The sequence below is a fragment of the Alosa alosa genome, chromosome 18 (genome assembly GCF_017589495.1).
Source record: "Alosa alosa isolate M-15738 ecotype Scorff River chromosome 18, AALO_Geno_1.1, whole genome shotgun sequence".
In the NCBI taxonomy this organism is placed as follows: domain Eukaryota; kingdom Metazoa; phylum Chordata; class Actinopteri; order Clupeiformes; family Clupeidae; genus Alosa; species Alosa alosa.
Genome location: NC_063206.1, coordinates 24,389,096 through 24,413,100, shown reverse-complemented (window position 1 = coordinate 24,413,100; position 24,005 = coordinate 24,389,096). Strand labels below are relative to the sequence as shown.

The 24,005-nt window shown below is 44.5% G+C and overlaps 1 protein-coding gene across 3 annotated transcripts in view; it reads left to right on the top strand.

Annotated features, from left to right (window-relative positions):
- macrod2 (mono-ADP ribosylhydrolase 2) overlaps positions 1 to 24,005 on the top strand; it is a 522,252-nt gene that overhangs the window by 192,014 nt on the left and 306,233 nt on the right. For all 3 annotated transcript variants that reach the window (XM_048269585.1, XM_048269587.1, XM_048269584.1), the window contains exon 5: positions 8,797 to 8,913. In XM_048269585.1, coding sequence (XP_048125542.1) covers positions 8,797 to 8,913 — 117 coding nt within the window. The remainder of the gene's footprint in view (positions 1 to 8,796; positions 8,914 to 24,005) is intronic.

The following is a 24,005-nucleotide window of genomic DNA, read 5'->3' as shown; positions in this document are numbered from 1 at the left end:
AAGCTGGCAGAATGAATGGGCGGGAAGGTTCGGGAGCTGACAGCGCGAGTCATGAATACAATAAAAGCAGAGCTCCTTAAGACTCGTCGGCAAGCGATTAAAGCGAGGTGGCGGGAGAGCATTGTGCTGTCGCCCCTGCCTGTGCCCTCGCTCCCAGTGTTTAAACACAGACTGGCGTGGGAGCCAGCTGGTGGTGAGGGGCCAGAACACTCCTGGGAGTCGTTGGCACCAGCGGTAGCGCACAGGGAGATATCCCACTGGGCAGTTTACCCTCTTGGCCAATTTGTTTTCTTTTTTTTTTTGCTTTTATTTTTTCAGTGCAAATCCCCCATGCCTAAATGTGGATTTGTGGATTTTCAGAATTAATTTTCGACTCTTTTTTTTTGTTTCTCTTGTTACCAAGTTTCACAATGGTAGATAGTAGTACCATAATTGCTAAATTCAATTCCAAACCCTAGTCCCATTTTTTTTTACCAGCCAGCCTATCCCACAACCCCTTTCACACTTAACACCAGCCAAACTCCCACCCCCCCACCCCCCCGTCCCTCCCCCCATTCCACCGCCAGTCCTGAACTCCAATCCTCAGAGGGACGGAAAATAATTAGGGAGAGAAAATTGCGCCTGACACTATTTCTGAAAAGCAGGGTATTGTAATGAAAGCGGAGCAGCCATCCTTTGTGTCAGAGGGAGAAAAAAAAAAGATGGAGGAGGGAGGTGGAGATGGTGGGGAAAAGGGGACCAAATAAACCCCCTTGGTTCTCCGTCTTTGTGTGCGAAAGGCCCGTGGAGACCCGGACCAAAGGCTTTACAGGGGCTCTGCTGCATGAAGGAGAGGCACTGTAGGATGCAGGGGAGTTGCACAGGTGCCCACTAGACTGGCGAAGGCAAGGTTACTGCACAGAGCCGCGGCCCTGGCTAATCATTGTTGTCAGAGCTGCGGGAAAGGGAGCACAATGAGGATGAATAGCTCAGAAAGATATGGAAGTGCCCTGAGCATGGTCTGCCTATTGCCTTCACCCCCTCCTCCCTCTCTCTATCTCTCTTCCCCTTTCTCTTCCTTCCTCCTTCTTTCTATCTCATTCACTCACTCACAGCCAATAGCTCCTTCATCATACCTCTTCCCATCCTTTTTTTTCTCTTTCAGATTCATCTCCATCTTTCTCCAACTGTGTTTCCTTCTCTCTCTCTCTCTCTCTTCACTCTTCCTTAAGCCAGAGGTAGTTTGTGAGAGAGAGAGAGAGAGAGAGAGAGAGAGAGAGAGAGAGAGAGAGAGAGAGAGAGAGAGAGAGAGAGAGAGAGAGAGAGAGAGAGAGAGACTTTGACTGAGCGAAGCACGCTCCACACGGGAAGGAGGAATAAATCCACTGTCCCACATACTGCAGGGCCGCTCACGCTTAACGTGTCGTGCACGCTTACTTCAGCAGGCACCGCACGGCACAACATGGCGCGGGGGCGGGGCGGGTGGAACGGGAGACTGATGAGGCGTTGGCACTGATGCTTCATCTGGACTGAGCGATGGAGGATGGCGGAGGTGGACAGCAGCAGATGTTCCACAGTCTTGATGGGGGACCCGCAAATGACAACTCCGCTGCTCAGAGGCCAGCAGGGGGCAAGGCGGCAGGCGTGGTGAAATATGGCCACTGATTCTGCCGCCATTTCTGTGTCGCTTCTTTACCAGACACTCCCAAGGCCTCGGCCATCAGGAAAAAGTTGTTTTGGTCATGGGGTGGAAGTTTAAAATAGTAGTGGACGTTGCCAGGGTTAAACATCACCAGTAACAGACTGTGTTACTCTCTAAGACCAATATGTTCATTTGCATGTGGCTTGTGAAACAATGAATGAGAGTGAATGGTGATTACTAGCTGTGTTTTCACTTTGCTAGCAAGGAGGTTTGTTGTGTTTTGTATCCTGTCCTAGCCTATAAATAACTCTGGTGGTTTATTGCCACATTGGAAGCTGTAGGAGTATGTATAAGCTGCAGAATTAGGCTAAACCTCTGAGACGTTCACAGTCTCTGGTGGAAGTGTCGCCTCTGCCGAGGGAAATAAAATAGCATATCTGCGTCCAAGAAGGGGGAAAATAAACGGTGCACTTTGTTAATGAGGATAGGATGCCATTTTCCGAGTGATTGCGCTAGCTAGCGTCCTCAGCATTTAAATCAGATGGGAATTCCTCCCAAATCCCTGTTAGATGAGAAAAATAAATTGACAGCCAGACACATATGGGTCATACTTCTACTTATGAGTGCTTAGACCTGCTTTCGTGGTTGCTAATTCATTTGTTTGGAGCTGGAGCAGAATGTATTTAACACCCCACGGGAACCCAAGAAGGTGGGGAAAAAAATGTCAGTGTTTACCGGTATAATTTTTTTTTTTTTAAGTCCCGGGTAATTTGAGTGTTATTGATTCTCCTGGAAGAGATGATTTGTTTTGCGTGGCATGGTGTAGCAGGGGCTGCTGTGGCTGCTGCTGCTCCTGTACTCTGGGTGATGAAGGCGGCGGAGAATAATGGCCGTCGTCATCAGTGGGGTCCCTGGGCCCCCTGCTCTCGGCTCATTACATGGGCTGGCAGGCACGAGCTCTCTCCTCCATCTTGAAAGTCATTTTTTATATGGGGATCTGCCTCTAAACACACCTACAGGGGAGGATGGCTAAGATGGAGAGATGGGATAGGAGGGAAGATTAGGCCATTCTGCCCAGAGACATTTTGTGAATCTCTCATTTTGTGAATCTCTCTGCATTTGGATTCCTCTGTCTCGGATGCCTCCATGCTGTGCAGAGGGTCGGGCAGTTGTGTGTGTGTGGGGGGGGATTTACAGGCTTAGAACTGCACAATGCACTCCCGCTTACCCAATAGGAGTCGGTGTCCTCCAAGCATTGCTGTTTTCCAAATATGACACAGATGAATGAGGTGAACTTAATTTGTCTCGCTGCCTCTTATGATGCAAGAGCCTGGCAACAAGCAGGAGGATATTATGCACCCTGTACATCCTCACGTTTCGGCACACAGTTGCAGAGTGAGGAAAAAACACATCAACGTTTCATTTCATTTTTAATTTTTTTTGTAGTATGAGAAGGTTTGTGTGACACTGCCGCTGTCCTATCGATGGACCGTAAATGGAAGCAAATTTGTGCAGTACACGTTCTACATCAGGTCTGGCTGTAATGTCAGGAATTTGCTTCTGCTAAGAAAGAGCAGACAGTGATAGGGTTAACTTGTGATAAATGGAATGTCAGCCGTTATGGAAATATTTCCTAACTACGGTAGATATCAGGGGTTTTTGGCGTTCCTTTTCCCTCAGGCTGTGCTGCCAGAGGCAGGCAGGTGTCTTCGACTAGAGAGCTCGCCGCCGAGGCCAGACCGTGTAAATCTCTCACCTGCTTCCAGAAGGGAAGGAGCGATATCGGGTAGAGGAGACTGGGATTGGAGGAGAAGGAGGAAGGGCAGCCTCCACCTCACCAACCCCCCCATCCCACCATCCCCACCTGCTCTTCCCTCCCCCCTCTCTCCCTCCTCGTCCTCAAAGGGACTTTGGGAGAAGACACACGCGAGGCTCCAGCTTGGCTGGTGTGGTGTGTCTCACCGCACCGCCTCCGTCCATCCGTCTGTCTGCCCACCTGCCTGCCTGTCAGTCCCTGAGCAGGTGCAGACTGAACCTGAGCCGGGGGGATAGAGAGAGAGAGCAAGAGAGAGCGAGAAGGAGGGGGGGATGGAGGGATAGAGAAGGAGAGGGAGAGAGAGAGCAGGACGTCTCTCCAGACGCCGACCAGCAGAGCCTCAGGCTGAGCAGAACAGCCTCTCCTTCATGGCGGCCCCGTCGGACTGCCACGCTCTCGCACTCCCTGGGCTCTCCAGAGCCAGTGTGGAACATCGCCAGCAGCTCTGGATTACCGCTTTACCCATGAGCACTCTGGATGTTGCCATTTCAAATCCTGCGCACATCACAAACGAGGGCTAAATCCCCAGTGGTCATTCCTGCCTGTGGAGTGGGTTTCCGTGAGGAAAAAAATCTATCACTTTTACTGTTACTATAAATAGCTGATAAGGAAAATGACAGCACAATTTTATGTGTTAGTATATCATCCCCCACCCCAAAGCTTTCATTTAAAATCATGAACGTTTCTTTTTGCTAGAATCATGAACATTTCTTTTTACTAGAATCATGAACATTTCTTTTTACTTTTTGTAGAGAGTAGCATTAAACAGTCTGAGATCATCTTGGAGGTAATAAGTTCAACGGTTGTAACAACTCCTCCTCAATTTAGGAAGCCCTGTTTTTTGTCTTTTGTGTGTAGACATTTTCCAGCTCAACAAGTTCTAAAAAGTCGGCGTGAACTTCCCCACAAATTGGTCTCATTTTGCATTCCCAACCCTGGGCGAGATGGGAGTTTCATCATCATGGTGCGGAGGCTCTTCCTGTCTAGGATGAAAGCTCCTAGTCCAGATTCACGCAGGCTCCTTGGGGTGAAACTGAAGGGGATGCAGCAGTCGTGAACATGGTTGTCAGGGCAAATTAAGATGCACCGACAGGGCTTGTGCATAAGTGTTGTGTCATCAGACATGATGGAGAGAAAGAGGGGGAGGGAGAGAGAGAGGCCTGTGCTACCCAGAACTAACTCTGGCTGGATAATGATAGAAACTGACAGTCCAGCGGACGAAAGCAAGAAAATGGTTTGATCACCGGCTCATCTAATGCTGGTCACCTAGTTGTAGATGCACCTGAATATCTTTGCTTGAACACATATAACAAGCTTGAAGTGTTCAAATTGCCAGATGGATGCTCTCCACTCTTGCGTGGACACGCAGACGTGCACTGTATAGTGCATGAAATTCTAGTTAGCTTTGAAGTTCCACTGCAGTTGCTCGGCCCAGATAAAGCAGCGGTGGTTGGGTGGATAGACCGATCTGATCCGTGTTGAGGGATGATGGATGGCCTGCACTGGTCTGAAGCTGCAGTATTTGGAGCAGACTCCTGCTTCTCAGGATGAAGATGAAGTGAAGGATTACGTTTAGAAGTGAATGGAGCGGTAAAATGTATACAGCAGGTAGTTCACTAAGTGTGTTCTGCTATTTTACTATTTATACTCTGAGCGTTAATCTTCTGCTCTACACCCTTATCTTACACAAACTATTAAATGGCTCTTAGGCTGCTAAGTAGCGCTATGATCTTCTATCCATCAAACTAATTTAGTCCTGTTTATATTCCTGAATGTTTACAGTTTTAACCTATTTTTTTTACAAAACTAATAAATACTATTTTAACATAAAGATAAATATTATTAGGTATTTGTATATGATTTATGATACTCAAAAATGTCACTTGTACAAAAATGTAATATTTATCTAAAGCAAAAGAAAGTCACTAATTGGAAAATTGTGGTTTGTAGAAGTAAGTTCTCCATAGCCTTGGGAAGCAATCACTGTACAACATTACATTTTACCACAGCATACTAATAGCATCTTTTCCACAAGTTGTAATGGTCCATTAATTTTTTTCTAATTTACCCATAATAATTTGAATTCTGCAATCAAATACTTAGGAAACCCTTCTCTTGGGCAAAACATAATTTTCTGTTTTATTTGAGTTCTAATACATTCATTTGTTGTGAAGTCAGTGCACAGCCATGTTGATTTTTGCCCTAACATTAATTACTAGCCGACTGAAGCCTTTAGTATAATTAGATTATGCCAGTGTTAAGGCTAAATGAGCGAAAAGCATTGCAGTTCATAGCATTTAGTTGTGTTTCAGTATTTCATGAGTTGGGTTAAGCGTCACTCTTACATAAAAAAAAAAAAAACTTTGTGGGTTAGATTGTGCTTAGCCAAAAAAATAGCCACATTAGTGGTAAAAACATGAAATACCCACTAAATACACTATTTACAAAAATATGTGAGCTATTCATTTAGATTGCAAATGGCTCGCTTATGCGATTACCCTTAAGCTACATTTCTTTAAACAGACTTGGAACACAGACACAGCCACGTCCGGTGAGTTCAACCTTCAGTTAGAGATGGGTCATTAAGCAGAGTACATTTTCATGTGCACATGTATTGGCTATTAATTTAAAACACCAGTGTGGAGACCTTTCAGATGAAGCAGCCTTTGGTTTGTAAAGATCCTGGGACAAAGGAGAACAAGACGTTGTTGGTTTGTAAAGGTCCTGGGACAAAGGAGAACAAGACGTTGTTTCTGAACGACCAGGGAATGGACTCCTTTTTTTAGAGCTCGATCTTTCAATGTCTTCATCTTTTCAAAGTCTGTACTTTTTCAAAAGCCATCAGAATCTGTTTCTGTCCGTTCTCTGTCCTTCACTCCATTAAAGATGATTGATAGAGGCAGAAAATGTCCTGTCTGGCTAGCGCCTTCCTCCCATTCTCACAAAATTGCAGGCAGATTGAAAGAATGGTATGGTTTTCAGCTTTATTGAGTTTGGGATGAAACAAAATTCTTATATCAGTCAGTTGGGCACCCTCAATAAGAGCCAATATCAGTTCATTATTTTTTCTTTTACTTCTGTTTGATTTGAAGAGTGTTAAGAGTTAGCCTTTGTCAGTTTGTTTAATTTATTATGATTTAATATATTATTATTATTATTAAAGTATGTGGAACGTTAGGTTGACATTGTACTACGTCTGTGTCTGTGTCTGAGCCTGAAGCGTGAGCAGCTCGCCTTTCAGGCTTGTGTTAATATCATCGCGTGATATCATGCCACTGCCCGTCGTGCTGGTCTGGCTCATGTCTATATTGACCTCTGAAGAAGAGCCCAGGCCAGTGTGTATTTATAGCTAGTATGAGTTACATTTGCAAGATGAGGGGTTCAGATGTGTCTCTACTAAGCTTGGCCTAGTGTGCATAATGGCGCAGTTTTTTTTTTTTTTTTTTTCTCTTCTTCCTCGGTTTCTTCCAAAGCTGCCAGCTTGAGGAGAGTTTTATGATGTTTTCTGTGTGATGGATAACTCGTTCATAGAGGGGCGTGAGGCTTTTGGAGGGTAGATCGTTTGGATTTCTATCTCCCTGCCTCCTCCGGTAAGATGGGCCATCCATCAGACGTGTCCCGGGCTTAACCGAGTGAAATTAAAACCTCGGGAGGTGGGGCCCAGGGTGCGTCGAACCCCCCCCACACTCAAACATCCTCCCCCCTGCACAGACCAACCCAGATGGAAAAACACAAATCCATCATGAGATGCGCTCATTGCATTGATTTGGATGGAGAATGGAAGGAGACATATTATTTGGGGAACATTGGGTAACCGTTTAGTTGAATACTGCTTGGTAAGAGTGACATAATCATGTCAAAAACTTGTTATGGCAGATGTTATACACACCGTGACATCTGATGTCCAATGATTTAACAAACTCTTGGAATTGTATATGCCAGAACAACAGACACTCGCCATTAGACATGTCATAGCATCATATAGTCATGACCGATTACGGCGACATGACATTGTTACATTACCGGACACTGACCAATCTGGGATATTTGCATTGAGTCACACGGCGAGTAGGGGCTCGTGCTTGAAACGAAGGAATAACGTTGTATCGCGAGCTCTGGAACCGAGCAAAGAGGTGACTATCAGCTCAGTTGTCATACAAATCTAATGTGATATTCTGATAGCCAGAAGAAATCTAAATATTTAAACCAAACAGACAGTGGGTTTACATCCTGCTCGTACACCTAAGCTGTGTTGTCATTACAGCTTGGGCAGGACTTGCTGGTGCTTACCCAAATAGGCCTGAAAGTGAAACATCTGTCCCACGTCCAGAGCACTCAATGAGAGCTGCAGAATTTGGATGTTTGCCACTGCAGCATAATACTACCTGGGTTTTCTACTCTAAGCTTTGAGCAGTCATATGTTTGCTGGAAATATCTCTTACATTGCCTGCTAATCACTCTTGATGCTGCTTATGTGTGACTGCTTGGTTCCTGTGTGTGTGTGTGTGTGTGTGTGTGTGTGTGTGTGTGTGTGTGTGTGTGTGTGTGTTTTGTCATTCTTTGTTTCTACTAGATTGTTTGGGAATGTGTGAGTGGAACACATGTTTTGATATTTAGACTACATCATCAATCTTGTTTTAACCAAATCACAATAACAAAAGGTCAAATATGGATACTGGAATTAAAATGGCATGTGTTTCTGTACCACTGGCATGGTTTTTGGAAATGTGCAAAAAGTATTTTGTTGAAACATTCAATGAGTTGGAGTCTAATGGTCTAATGACTATGGAATAATAATATTAATAAAAAAACATGCTGTCAGTATGATGTTTACAATTGTATTGTGTATATTGTTGTATTTGTTGCATTCTAGCTAGGATATGTGAATAATATATTTAGTTTCAGATTTATAGAGTGCAGTCACATAGCAGATGTTAAAAACATAACATAATTAGGGTGATAGCCACACAAAGTAGCTCCTCTTTTCTGGCTAGACCTACTGTACCTTCACAAGACAATCTGTACCCAATATGCCTTTAATTATCTTATAAATAGCCTACAGCAGCTGGGGTAGAAATAGCAGAGATAAAGCAGCTGAAATTCACCTAAAGTGCACTTATCATTTCCTAGCAGCATAGCAAATTCAACTGTCACCTCACTCAGAGATGGGTATAGAACAAACGAGGTGGCTGTGGTTTACTAACACATTGTCTTTCTGCCATTAGCCAAACAACTGTGTTATTACCGACCGTGTTATCACCAGATTTCGGCCTTTCAAACACTGCTTGATATTTACACTTTGTGGTTTAATATTGTTGGAGTTAACCTTTAATGCCATGGTATTTCTTTTCTGTTTTAGTGGACGGCTGCATACATCGGGCGGCTGGCCCCTGTCTTTACGAAGAGTGCCACACACTGAACGGCTGCACCACGGGAAAAGCGAAGATCACTGGTGGCTACGACCTCCCTGCTAAATGTAAGCACCCCAGCCATTACTAACTGTACATTATAAACCATGTGCCTCCCAATCACGGCCCTTTGCTTATGACTATCGGAGACAAAGTGGCTCTCCTTGTCAAGTTTGATAAACATTTCCTTTCGAGTCTTAAGTCTGCACTGTTTGAAATGCAGTTTGGCTAATTGTTTACAATGATGCAATTCAACAGGCATGGTTGATTAATGAAGTGTTACTATTAGGCCGATGATGGTTATTATGATGGCTGACTGTTGTGTGGCTAGCTGAAGGGGCCATCTATACACAAACAAAGACATTAGGGGAACTATTAGGTTGTAATTTGATTGATATTTCATACTTGATTTATTCCATTAGCCGACCACTCTTTCCCGGGGTGAGTTATGAACAGTGTCACTCCATTAATGGTGGAAGGAGGACAAAACATGAGACTCATTGTTCAGTTTGCGCTGATATTGTCTGTGTGCAGCGCAGTGGTGTCAGTGGCTCCATGTTAGTTTAGAGGAGAGTGACTGTTGGACCTTTCTCATGAGGTGGATTGCTTCAACTTGGGGGTGTGTGAAGGATGATGATGGTAATTATTTTTCAGAGGAGGTCTGATTCCCATAGAGTTTGTTTCTTCCAAAACGGCAACAACGAAACAGATCTTAGTCTTGCAAATAGACATCTGAGACCTAACACAGCCTAACGCGAATACTCCCCCACCCCCCCTCTTTCTGTGCTCCACCCTCTCCAGGGTATTAATGCACCATTAAGGTACCTGGGTGGGGGGTGGGAGGGATCTTAAATACAGTTTTCTGAAATGGTATGAAAATGTAAAAATGTTGTGAGATGCTCCTATATGCAAACCTGGCCTGGGGCAAAAGTGTCGATACATTAAGTGCTTGGAACAAGTTTAAGCCAAGTCCACCATGTCTTATGGATTACTCATTGAGGGCAGTTACAGTGTGATGGTGGTAATCCCATCCATTGCTGTTCAGACAGTAAGACAGTGACTTCACAGTCATTCTTTTACCAAAACGGCACAAGTTATAAACTACATTAAAAAAGACCTAGCTGATGGGTCAATATTCGTTGTCAAACTTGTTTGTTGTTGAACTATAACACAAAAGAAGGTACAATGCTTCTTTGGAAGGCATTCTTTCTCCCTCTACCCACTCTCTGGCAGTCAATCATGGCTGTTGTTATTATGGCAGATTTTTACTGCGGGTAAACAGCGAGCATGCTGCCTCCTCCTGCTCACCGAAGTCGGGCGGCTTTGTGTTGAGCGCTCACTCGTTTGTCACTCTGTCCATCAGTGTGATTCCTCATCTCGTGAATCTGTTCCTCTGTGACTAATTCTCTACCCCCACATCCAATCGGAGGCAGTCGTGACTGCTGCGGAACATCCTCCAGTCTCTCACACACTGTTTCCCAACACATTTGTGAACAAGGAAGAAAAATATTCAAAGGAAATGTTACGGCATGCAATTCCTCATTATTTTTGTTTGTCTTCTACATCAGCCCAGGCCTGTTGTGCAGATGAGAATTGATTGCTATTTGAATATTAATATGTGGTATTGTGCGTGGATGTTGGGCAAGCTCACACGTTATCATTACAATATGCTCAAGAACCAAAGGGCAACATCATCTTTTTACAACTTTCTTTAGTTTCTGTGCTCTTTGTGCATTATACATTGAACATATCAGGCCGAAAAACACCCACCAGTAGACACACAGGCCAAGCCAACGTAATGAATTATGACGCAATAAGAACTGATGGTGCTTCCAAGCTACCTGATTTTATATCTACTAATATGTTTGCCCACTTTCAAAACATTGAATTTTAGTTATGCTGTAATTTAATGTGTTTTCTACTGAATAAGTGCAGTCTAGCGGTGTATTTACTATCAACTTGATGGCCATCCACTCACCAATTTCAGTGCGTAAATGTTTCAGCGGCTGCCCTGGGATTTGCGCATGTACTGTATATCCCAGTGAGAAGCCGGAGAAACCTTCCATTTGAGGTGCATTCCCCTGGAGTCCACCACACAGGTACTCCATATGCAGTCAGTGGTGGGGAGGCAACCAGCCACAGGTTAATTGAAACGTTTGGCCGTCTGGGTGTTTTCTTTTTTATATATCCATTAATATGTGTGACAGTTGAAACCTGTGAAGGGTGTTCTCTTCAAAAACCCAAACTGATGCTAATGACCACTTAGGCCCTGCATATTGCTGTGTAGTGATGTGATCGAATTTAAAACATGCCATAACATAGAGGCACCATTAAGCAGGAGAGCCTATAGATGGAATTGATTCAAAACTCTCAACAACAACCAGAGGAAATATATTCATGCATTGTGCAACAACAAAGCCTTTCATTTAGATCATTACAAGCTACACAAGAGGAATTCTTCATGAGGACAAAGCAGATTGAAGCCATTGTTGCCATGGTTATCAGAATAGGGCAATGCATTTTAAAACGCATGTTAATTATTTTAGGAAGTGGCCTCTTGAGGATTCAAGATGCATTGCAATTGCTTTCTGTGCAACCAGTTGTGTTTATAGCCTCATAACATATCTGAATGCAACATCTTGGCATAGAGTTCTTATTTTTCCAATTGTCTGTTTCTTATATTGGAGTACTAGCATCCCTTAAAAATGTCTGTGGTGGTACCTAACATTCTTTTGGTTTGACCACTGACATTGTTGACATTGATGATATATGTTGAGTGTCAGGGCGACAGATGACCATGATGACCTGGACCCTATGACTTTGACACGCCCGGCGACGAGAGGAAAGTAAGTGTGAGTGTTAAGAGGAATAGTAGGATGTCAGATGTAGGGTGCTGTGTGCCAGGTCCATGGAGCTTTCTATCGGAGGGCTTGAAAAGGGAGCTAGTGCAGCGCCTTGAGCACAAAATGAATTGGAGAGCTCTAAAGGAGGTCACATGTGCCCTATCTATCTTTGTTTGCTGGTGGGAATATAAAATCGCTTCAATCTAATTTTCCATGAAGTGTACACGCAAGCCCGCCCAGCTCAACTTGTAGAGATTAATCATGCTCGAATTCAATAGAATCCTTCTGTCTCTTTATCGCACCTCGCCCCTGACCTGTTGATTCCTCCAGAGATGTTGATTGGATGATTAATACTGTACGCTCGAGATCACCTTCACCTCCGTGTCACGTTTGCGGGGGCGGTTCGGACGAAGCGCCCCTTGAAAGTAACGTGTAAGGAAATCCTGTTACAGAGGCGAGGGGGGGGAAGCTTGGACAACAGGGCTATTTTGCTCATCAAATTCTCATTCCTCAAAACGGTCTCTCCGGAGCCACGGTACCTATTATAATCTGTCAAGGTCGGCAGGTTGTAAATTATATCACTTTGGCTAATGTAGAAATGAAAAGAAATGGAGGGAAAGAGAGCGCGCCGGTGAGGGAATAAAACGCTTCCTCATGTTTGGACAAGGACTCCTTAAATGCCCAAAGGAAGAGCCCCAGCATGGCCTGAGGGAAGTGGCTTAAAGTAATGATTCCATAGCCGAGAACACTCCTCCCCAGGAATGCAGGGCTCAACTCGGGAGGCCAATGGAAAATGACATCTCAATACGGAGCGTTTGGATGTTTTATTTGACTTTCTTTCCCCTCAGACAAGAAAATTGCCCTCCATTAGTTTCCTCTGAGTGGCATTTTGCTTGCGATTCTCGCAGGCAAATGAGCCGCCCCTTTAAGAGGGCCTTGTCACATGTGGGACGCATTATTATGGGCTGGCCAGGGATTATTAATAAATGACAGTAATTATCCACCTACCAGACTGGAAAGTCACTAAATAAAAACCACGTCTGTTACTTCAAGTCTGACGGTGAAATCAGTGAGCTGCCCACAGTTGTGTATGAAGATGGAAACTCGTGCCAATCTCTGTCAGGTTTATTTTTGTGTGGTTCAGCTATTTGACAGACTGTGTGTGTTGTCCTTGTGCCAGTGTGGTAGTTGGAATATACAGAGCTAAGTGTTGATCATCTCTTTTTGCGTTTTCCGTAATTAAAAGTCATGAGAGTATGTCTTACAGGAGCTGAAATGGCTAGAAGCCCATGTTTACAAGCTTGTTTTCCACTGTGGCGTTTCACCATCCTTTCTGGCTCAGGTTAAAAGACTGCTTTTTATATCCTCTTCTTCCAGGAAAAATACATAACTATGAAAAAGATGATTTGAGAAATACAATAAGCAATTAAATATTAATTCAGTAGTTCGTGGTCTTTAAAAGTTTTCCTCAAAATGCTTTAGAGAAATGAGCAAAACAAAGATGTACAAAAAATAAAGCAAAACAAGACGAAAAGAGACTATGAATAATTAACAATTTGCAAACATGCTCATGTATTCTTTATTTTGGTAGAAGACACAACATTACTTTTCCTTTTCAACATTTAAAAAAACAAATCATCAAATTGGATTGTTTGTTATGGTTGGCGGGATATGTAATTCAGTCAATAGCACTGTACAGTTATAGGGCTATACCTGCCCATTGACACAGTTGTTGAAAAGAGGCTCATTGGTCACATTCTTTGCCTGTGGCTCTTGGTGGTTCAGAAATGACTGGCAAAGCGTTGAAGGAGTTCTCCTGTGTCTGTGAAGTCCGTCTCAAACCCCGAGCTCACCTTCCATCTCATCCCTACTGAGTGCTCGGCACTTTCCCAGACTCCCCCTCTGTCTGCCCTCCGAAACCCCTTTTATGTAAATGTGAGAAGAAACAGACTTCCTCTTTGTCACACACACACACACACATCAACCCCTCCGGCTCCCGGGGGGCCCCTCTCTTATTAATGTTCCTCTGCATAAACAAAACTTTGTGTTGGGAGCCGCGCTGAGCTGTCACCATAGACCTTTAATGCATTAATTGTTAAAGCTCCGAGGTCTGCTTGGGAAAGTGACTGTCCCCGAGGAGCGTTTAAGACAGACAGGGCAGAAGAAGGCAGCCATGTTCCCGCTCACATTTCATTGTATCGCCCGCACCTCCTGCCCGAGACCACCTCCCTCCCTGGGGCTGCCCAACAGATTGACACATCAAAATCCTGCCCTGCTGTTTATTATTTTAGATCCATCATGTTGTTGTTTTTGTTCTTGTTGTTGTTTTGTTGCTGTCTTTAATTCTGGTCCTCTCTTTTGTGTGTGTGTGTGTGTGTGTGTGTGTGTATGACTCGGGAGCTACACGTACTGCGTCTTCAATAATGGATGGTGCAGTTATGCAAAGTGCAGGGCCGACTCTGCGTTCTCTCTCTAAGAACACGTGTCACTGTAACCAATCTGTTTAGTTCTCCATTCCCCAGTCCCTTGTGGCTCTCAGACATCTTCTGAGCTCAAACGCAATATTGTATGCTGTTCTGTTGTTTATAAAAGAAGGCTGTGTGTGTGTGTGTGTGAGAGTCTACATTTAAAGAATGTGCTTCATGCCATTTTGTTTGTTTGATATTATGCTTTATTATTTGTCCTGGGGTTTTGCAGTAAATTCAACTCAAACTTGAGTAGGCAATTCAAATTGGCACAAGGTAAGTGTCTGGTCACAGTCATTTTGAATGCAATTATAGATTGCCAGATATCTTAAATTCATCTCTCTTCACATATTGACACATTGAGATTCATGCTAGTACATGGACTTGCATTTAAAAACTTCTCATTTATGGAAGTTTTTTTTGGTGTTTGCTCTTCAGATGTTTTAGCAGTGATTGCAAAACTCACTCAACCCAATAAACACCACTCAGTGATCTCCAGAAGAATATGAGGTAATTTACTGGTTGAGGGAACATTACTGTGTGTGTGTGTGTGTGTGTGTGTGTGTGTGTTTTGTTCAAGAAGACAGAGGCTGCCCTTGCAGACGTTGTATATCAAACAGACCACCATTAGCCAGTGTCACAGGGGCCAGTGATAGATGGACAGAAGCCATTTATGTGTATGTCAGCCATGGCCAAGATAAACCTCAAGTTCATTTGCTGAACACAAGCCCTGTTTGGTCAGGGTGACCTTGACCCCAGAGGCTCAGGGTTAGTTTATAGAGGGGGTGGGCCGTAGATGAAAGATTTTCAGTGCAGCACAAACAGAGGTTAGTTAGAGATTTCATAACTCATCCACTCTGTGGAGATTACTGGGGTCATGTTTTGTGGCCACAGCAAACAAGTTGCCCTGTAACGCCACATTTTAAGGTATGCTTTTATAGATCACTGTAAAGTTTTGGTCTCCTCTTCAAATTCATTTAGATGGTATTTGAAAATAGTCATGAAAATATCCAGCTAAAATAAGTTATTGATATTTATTGCATTTTTGGCATCCACAGGGCATATTTCTGGATGATAACATTACATTTGGGTGGTGGCAAATTTTTTATCAGCATAATATTTCTAAAATGGCTGCCTCCTGTGTCTACTGAAAACGAGGAGTAGCATATCTCAACACCTTAACACATACAGTATCTTAACACCTCATTTTCTGGTAAATGACACGTCATTCCCGCCAGCCATCCAGACTATGCAGTGCATATTGTTGTTCAGTGTTTCAGGATAGAACACCTCACAAAAAAGTAAGAAAAGCTTTTCGTGGCCTGTGTTGTCAGAAGACACCAGCATGTTAGTAATCTTTTGTCAGTGCCAGTGAATCTGTTGGTGTTATGTTTTTTTTTTGCATGGCTTTTAAGGTAGTTGACTTGCTAGTTTTAGACCAAAACTCCTTACCGCTGCTTAAAGAAATGTTAGCAAGCTGTTTGGTAGATTCGCAAAGCCTCCAGAGTGGAGGGGAATATAAATAATATCACAAACGTCTCCCAGAAATATTACGAGCGGGGGAAACTCACTTGCAACATTTAGCTTTTTCTTTTTATATCAGTTCCTGGAACACATCGCAGTAACTTTTCCTGGCCCAAAAAATAGTAAGTGTTATCGTTGTGAGCCACCCTGATTCCCTCGCTATCTCTCCACTCTCTCTCTCTCTCTGCCTGCTATCACTGCTCTCTTTGTTCTTATCTCAGGGAGGCCTATAGACTTAAGATTTGTGCAGTAGCCAGTCCTCTGAGTGTCCTGCTAGACGGTGGAGATGGTGGGGGTTTGTAAAGCCCCACCGCCCCCATGGCAACACCTCTGGCCCCCAGTGCTTTCTAATCTAAACCTGCCATGCAAATGGCTAAGCTTTAATCTAGTGTCTTTAAATGGGCTTACTGTTTCACTACTTCCACATTCACACTTCTTACATCTCCCTACCGACACACACAGACACACATACGCTCACACACACATTTTTTTAAAAGCCTAACAACCATTTTCCCTTACAACACAATCCATTTTAAATGATAATCTGTATTCCTGCACCAACATTTTTGTCGGTGGCGGGGTTAGGGGGGTAGTGGGGGTCATTGCATACTGATGAGGCTGCGCTGTTCATTGCCTGTGTGTTTAAATCAGCAGTCCTGAACAAAACTGAAAGCAATCCAGTGCCATTTAGTGCTGTTTACTTGTGTGCGTTGAAGGTCGACTCATCATCGTTTCCATCATTGTCAAATCCCTCCTCAGTGCCAGCTGTCGGCCTCGCGTATTTACAGTCCGCACACCTGTACGATGCTAATCATTAGCATGTGATGAATCCCAGAGTGTCGATAGCGTGAGAAATCTCTCCCGTGCCCTACTTCAGTCAGAGTCACTTTCGCCCGCTCTGCCCCCCCCCACCCATACACACTCTACCCTCGCTACTTGGCAAATAGAGATCAATCACTGCAAAGTACCCGCTATTAGTAAGTGACACCCGGCTCATTCTGATTAAATTACACCCCGAAACATAATCATTCTGGGGGCTTTGTCACCCTGTGCTCCGCCTCCGTCTGTGTGTCGAGCCCTGTGTGTGTGAACGCTGAGAATCAGAAAGCTACTCGCTTTTTTAATATCCTGAATTTTATTACGCGCCACCAACAGAGACTGCACTGCTCATCTGTGTGTGTGTGTGTGTGTGTGTGTGTGTGTTTGTGTGTGCGTGCGTATGTGTGTGTGGTCTACCATACTAAATACGCACCTGAGATTGCTTAGTGTTATGCATATGCATGTGCTTGTAAGTTTAATTTTATGCTCGAGTATGTGGTAACTCCAGTGAGTGTGTACCATTTAAGACCTGTGTGAAAGAGGGGTTTTAAAATATGCATTGGCCCAATGAAGCATAAATAAATCAATGTCGGTGAGTAAATTCAGGTGTTGAAATGGGGAAGTATGTGAGTTTTTTTTCCCTCTTTCTCTCCCTCTGGAAAATGAGAGTGAAAATTACCCTCAAAAATGCGTTGAGATAAAGAAACTGAAGAAATACATAAAACCAAATCATCATGTGCTGTTATGCATGGATCATAGGGTAGAAAAAATAGCCTCTCATTTCATCTGAAATGAGTACATTTCTACGACTGACCGCGTTAAGCATGTATTTACTCATTGGCTTATTTACTGATCAGCTATTTGTGAACAGGGACAATGTAGTGTCAGACGAAGAACAGAGATCAGAGTGTGAACACTTGTGTGACGGGCGGCCTTTTTTCCAACAGTGACGACAACAAAACACAGTGTCTGAGTGTGAATGTCAGCCGATGGTGCTGTGAATTGTCAGCACACACGTAATAAATGTCACCTCAATGGCAGAGCAGAAGGGTGGAGGCTGAAAGGTGGTGGTGCTGTGTGTAGGTAAGGGAAATGACTGCCCTGTCAGGAGCCCCACATCACTCTTTAACTACACTCTTTTGATTCAGTTTTAGAATAAAGGATGCATTGTAACAGTGTTTTAATAGGAAACGCCAACCTCCACTGTCACTTTTATGTTTTTCTGAAGGCTTATGATAACTTGTTACTTTCACTAATCTATCACATTCAGACCTGCTGTTCATTAGTAATCTGCATGTGTTAAGTGTTATTCATGCACCAATCATGCATTTGCTGTGTGTTATTATCAGGATATGAATATGTTTGCATTTACTTAAGCCCTATAAAGGAATAAAGGGATAGATTATAATACTAAAAACATCTGATATCCAAACGCCACCAGATGTGATGCAGCATTAATCAGTCGTGAGAAATTGCCTCCACTTCTAGACACTAATCAAAATTCTCTCTCTCTCTCTCTCTCTCTTTATTGGGAGCAGTTGGCAAGCAGGAGAGGAGGAAAAAGAAAAAAGAAAGAAAGAAAAAAAAAGAAAAGAAATACTAGGAAAAAGAAAGAACTGTTTATTTGGTAGCCATGTTTTCTAAAAAAGACCTGGGCTGTTTAGCCAATCCATTCCCATTAATATTTGTGTTTCTTTTGTTCACTGGGCCTGTCAGTCCCGGCCTGCCTCCGGGGGGAAACTTCTGTAATTTGGTAATTTTGCCTAAACGGGGGGATACTGTAATTATGTGGCATCAGCTGGTGTTCTGTCAGGGAGACGGCGAATGGTCATCCATCACCGCAAATGGCATCAGCAACAATCAACATTTTAAAAAAAGGTGGAGGATGGGGGTCGGGCAGTGTGAGTGCAGGGGAGCAGTGCTGGGCAGCGTGGTGGTCTCAGACAGGCCAGCAGTAAGAAAAACAGCGGTGCGAGGGCCTCACCGGGTAATAGGAGGGCCTCAAAATGCCACCGACTGGGTGGCAGGAGCCTCAGAGCGCTGACAGTGATGCATCAGGAGACTAGGGCTGTACAGTCTACTCTGTGTGTGTGTGTGTGTGTGTGTTTGTGTTCTGTGTTCTCTGTGCGTGCTCTGTGTGTGTGTGTTTGTGCTCTGTGTGCGTGCTCTGTGTCTGTGTGCTCTGTGTGAGTGTTCTTTGTGTGTGTGTGTGTGCTCTGTATGCGTGCTCTGTTTGTGTGTGTGTGTGTGTGTGTGTGTGTGTGTGTGAGCGAGTGAGCGAGCGAGAGAGTGAGGGGAGGGAGGTTGCAGCCATACCACAGTCCTGTCTGTCCTCTCACTCCCCCTCCGTCTCTCTCACCTGTGGTCTTGTGGCCTTGTGGTCGGGACTCACACCCTGAAGCACGGCATCACACACAAGCGGCAGACACGATGGGGCTCAAATGTCGTGGTCACTGTGCAACACTCATGTGCTCCCAATGGAAGCTGGTCCCACCCGGGCACGCTAGCATGTGTGAATGCTGCACTAAAAACCATGGGAAGGGGCGATAGATTGCTTAAACACTCCGCACTGTGTGTTCTACAAAGATTGACTTCTAAGCGTAAGCCCACAGGCTGGCTTCATATTCCTACCATATTGTGTTTGTGTGTTATGGCACCTCACCAGAATATGTTTCTGTATGCACGGCTCTGTGTTGAGGATTTGAAGAAGTAAACCGTAGCAGTAGGACAGCTGTTTAGAAAGTGTTGACATAGTTGTCAGTGGCATTAATGCACTCCACTGCATCTTAATTCTGCTTCCCTTGACGGTAACGGCAGCCTAGTCAGACGCTCCCACTGTTTTGCGATAAATGCAATTATTTATCGAGCAAGCATGAACAAATGAGACCTCGCCAAATTAATGTCATGGAGACCGCAGTTAAAATGTTGATGTTAACAAATTGTTGCCGCAATTAGCTTAAACTTTGATGTCACATCTAACAACAAAAATACAGAACACTGAAAGATAGTGTCACCAAAATAACACTGGCAACTGAAATAGATTGCCTTTGTTTTACGACTCATCCAAGATTTAGGATGGAAACTAATTAAGACCAGGGAGTAGCAAACTCCTGTAGTGCCATTTTCCAGCTAATTATGTCTGAATACAGGCTGCCTAAATAGTTTCGCCTCAGTCCTTGATGTCGTTTTCAGTAAATTGCTGTTACTTCCACTCATTAAGTTTTGAGGCATAAATGCTTGATGGGTTTGTTTGGATATTCTGCCCCACTCCCCTCCCCCCTACCCTCTTCACATAAAGCTAAGGTACAAAGCCCACGGTTCAAAGCTACCACTCACCAATGGGGTCTCATTGCGGAAGGAAGCCCACGCGACAGACGGCCTCGGTGGAATTCGGGGCAGACCTGCTCTTTTGACCTCAGTGTATCCCTGGGTGCTGGTCCTGGTTTTTAACGCTGAGCGTTTAGCCCGGCATTTGACTCTTTTAAATGCCATTAACCTACTAATAAAAGTGCATATGGCTCTCCATAAAGCCTAATGGGGAAGGCTGGGAGACACACACCGGGCTTTGTGTGGAGAGGGTTGGGAATGAAGGTCTATAAAACCCGATATAGAGTGGCTTGAAAACATGTATTTCTTACTCCTGTATTTCAACAAAGTTGAAATGTGTCAGGTGCACATTATTGGCATCTGTGGACGCCATTAGCAGTCCCTCTCTCTGGCCTATTACTTCACCCTTCAGCTGGTACCATCACACTGGTGGGACAGAAATGTTGGACATTGAATGTTCTAAAGAATATCTGGGTTCATTGAATTCAACATGGAATTTTAGAACCTTTCATAGTTGCGGAACAGAATATTCTGTTAGAATGTTAAAAACCCTGCTGAAGGGTTAAGACTCTGTGTACCCTAGTAGCATTGCGACAATTCACTTTATGCACGGAAGTCTCTTTAACCAGCTCATTTGTTTCCGGTGGAGCCAGGTGTGTTGTGGCCGCCGCTATTGTTAATGTAATTAGTGTCTACACAGACCCGGTTGGGAGTTGCACCTAGTGAATTAGCACGTTACAATATAGAAGGATTTATGCATCAAAATTGTGAAAATTGTTATTATTGGGCAAACAAGATCTTAAGTGTCGGAGTGAACATGTAAGGAACAGTATATAATAGAAGATGCTGTTACAACACAGCTGACACTCCAGGAAATGAATGAGCTGGCTACAGTAAATAGCCTTCCGTGCATATGGTCCGTTGCAACTGAAATATCAACGATAGATTTTAATTAAATGCAACATTGTCTACAATAACTTGTCGCAGGCCTTGACAGAAAATTGAAAGTCATGTTTTATTCTCCACATATATTTATTTGAAAAAGAAAAGAGAGAATATCCTTTGAGTTCTCTCCCTCACCTTGAGCAGCAGATAAGCTGGATAGAACGGTATCCTGATGTTCCAAATGTTTCTCTTTGTTTCGACGGTAAGTCGGAATGAGCCCCTTCCCTGTAGGCGATGAAAAATGCCCGCTGGGTGGAGGCCATTTTTATGGTGATCACCTTGAGCTGTTGTTTTGCCATGGAGAGCGAGGTGGAAAATGGATCCCAGGGGAGCCTGAAGTGCCTGTATGGATTTATGAAAAGAGGGCGGTGCTGGGGTTGGAGGTGGGGTAAGGTGGGGTGGGCTGGGGCAGTGGGATCAATAGCCTCTCTCTGCCTTGTCGGTTATAACTGATATCGGGGAGTTTACTCCGACTGACAGTGCGGTAAAATGGTGAGAGGGGCTCAGAGGATGTGCGTTTACAGCTGTGGCTTCTCACGTGATGCGTTTCCTGCGTTTGTCTTTCTCAGCTCTGAAGGCCCCAACTCAAGCACCCTCACCCCCACCACCACCCACTCTCGAGCAAACCCTCAATGTTTTGCTCTCCTCTCAGGTCGTCTTGTCTCTGGTCGCCGTATCGTGAGCTTCAGCAAACAGAAGAATTGCTTACACTTTTTCATTTTTATTCTAGGTTAAACATAGCCTACAAGGTTTGACTGAGAGCATTAGCCCTTCGTGACTCCCAGAGATCTATCTCTGTGTGGTGTGTGTGTGTGTATGTGTGTGCTTGGGTGTGTGTGCGCCCAGGTTTGTGTGCGCACATTGGGGTTGTCGGATGGAAGTCACGGGCGGTAGACTCAGGGATCCAGTTTCCCCATCCTGCAGACTAATTATTGACCCAGCTGGTATTGTCTTTTCAATTGTCTCAATTATGATGGCCCTGGTGTTCCTGGGCCCGGTGGCGTCAGCGTGTGCATAATTCATGGGCGACACCGGCAGAAGCCCCTCTCTGCGCTGGAGCTCTGAGTGGAATGTCAATACTGACGAGGACCCGAGACTCCAGGAGCACATCCGCACGTCTGCTGGGTAGATTTGCTGCTGCTGCTGCTGCTGCTGCTACTGCTACTGCTTTGCCATGGATGTTCTGCATTCATTTTTCATCCCACGTTGATGACTTCTCTACCTTTCAACATTTTTTGTGTAGTTCTTCGTGCTTGCGAACATTATTACTTCTACCAATACAACCCAATACAATAATATAGATGATTTACTCTTTACTCTTATTGTCACAATGGCAAATGTACCAAATTGCACAAAGCCTTTATGGTGATAATCGTAATGGTAGAAAATGTGGTGTCGTCTTGTGTTTAAGGTTTCAAAACAGATCTGCCCTCTGTGGTGGAGTGGCTTCTGTGAGCACTTAACAGGAAGGCTGGCTGTCAGTCCGTCCTGTGCGGTATTGAGCGCAGCTCGTGTCGCCGAGGCGCTGTGTTTACAGTTACCTAATCTGTGGCCTGATTGTCACCTCCAGCCTCATGATCGATACTGTTAAATTAACAATGAGGCCCAGCCACTACAGCCGCACGAGTCGAAGAGTTAAAGCCGTCGCCTAACTACAGCTAACCTCCCTGTGGGAGCCTGGGACACACACACACACACACACACACACACACACACACACACACACACAACACACACAAACACACACACACAGACACACACACACACACACACACACAAACAGGCACACACATACTGTAGACACATACAGACAACACACACACACACACACACACACACACACACACACACACAAACACACAAAACACACAAACACACACACACAGACACACACACACACACACACAAACAGGCACACACATACTGTAGACACATACAGACAACACACACACACACACACACACACACAGAGGTTAACGGAGAACGCTTGCACTTCACACATACTACTGGAGGTAGAGAGAAAAGAGAGAAAAGAAAGAGAGGCAGAGAGAGAGAGAGAAGGGGAGGCAGATGGAGATAGAGACTTGGGAAAGAGATGGAGGAAGAGAGAGCAAATAGCCAAGCCAAACTTGAGGTGCGGTGGTAGCGTGTTTGTGTGTGTGTTTGCGTGTGTGTGTGTGTGTGTAGCTGTTCATTAAGAGCTCTGAAGAGATGAAAGCGGGAGAGAGGGCTCGCTTTTGTGACACCCCCGCCGTAATGGAGGTGCTCGCCGCCGAGCGGGACATGACATCTGTAAAATGCTTCATTACGGAGTGCCAGCGGCGGCCATTGTTTACTGAGAGATGGGGAGAGGAGGAGGGGTGTGGGTGTTTGGTGGGTCGGAGGGTGCTTCTGCAGGATGATCAAAAGCGAGCGGTGTTGTGTGTGTGTGTGTGTGTGTAAGCTAGAGACATGGAGGCAGACTCTAATGACACTCAGGGGGGGGGTGGTGGTGCTGGACACAGCAGGTGAGAACACACAGTCGGCCCTCTCATGCCACCGAGTGTGGATGCGGCTGATATAGAGGAAGACACGCGTGGCCCTCGACAGCCCTGAGAGTCCAGTTTAAGCCACGGAAACAGGACACTAAATAAATGACCTGGCACCGCTCCGGTGCACCAGACGACTAGCTGGATGCAGCCTCCTCTCAGGCTGCTGGATGTTGATTTGAGAACTCCAGTGTTTGTGAAAAAGCAAATGGAGTTAGGGGGGTACTAACACAAATGCAGTTGCTGTCCGAGGGCATTGGAAGAGTAATGTACGCTATATAGACTAGCTGGCAAAACACTGCAATGGTTTGTAGAGTAATTGTGTTATTCTAAAGGCTTGATACTACTAGTACTAATAATAATAATTTAGTTTTCACAGTGTTCTTTTTTGTTATGATTCCCTGTTTACATTTCTCTGTCATGTATAAGGTATACATGAAATAATAATTATCATCTCATAAATACACAAAAATCACCTCAAACAAACCTTTCTTCCCACAGAAACTCATGGTAGATTTTGAAATGTTTTGATTTTCGACAATAATAAACACTAAATACTGGACCTGCTGCCCTTTCCCTGGATGCCATTCACTGTGTCCTTCTTAGTTTGTCCCTGCATGACTCAGCATGCTGAAGATGGGAGAGGGACAGGGCGTGAGAGAAAGGGGTTGAGTTGACCTCTTGGTTCCCCTCACCCTTCCGACATTCT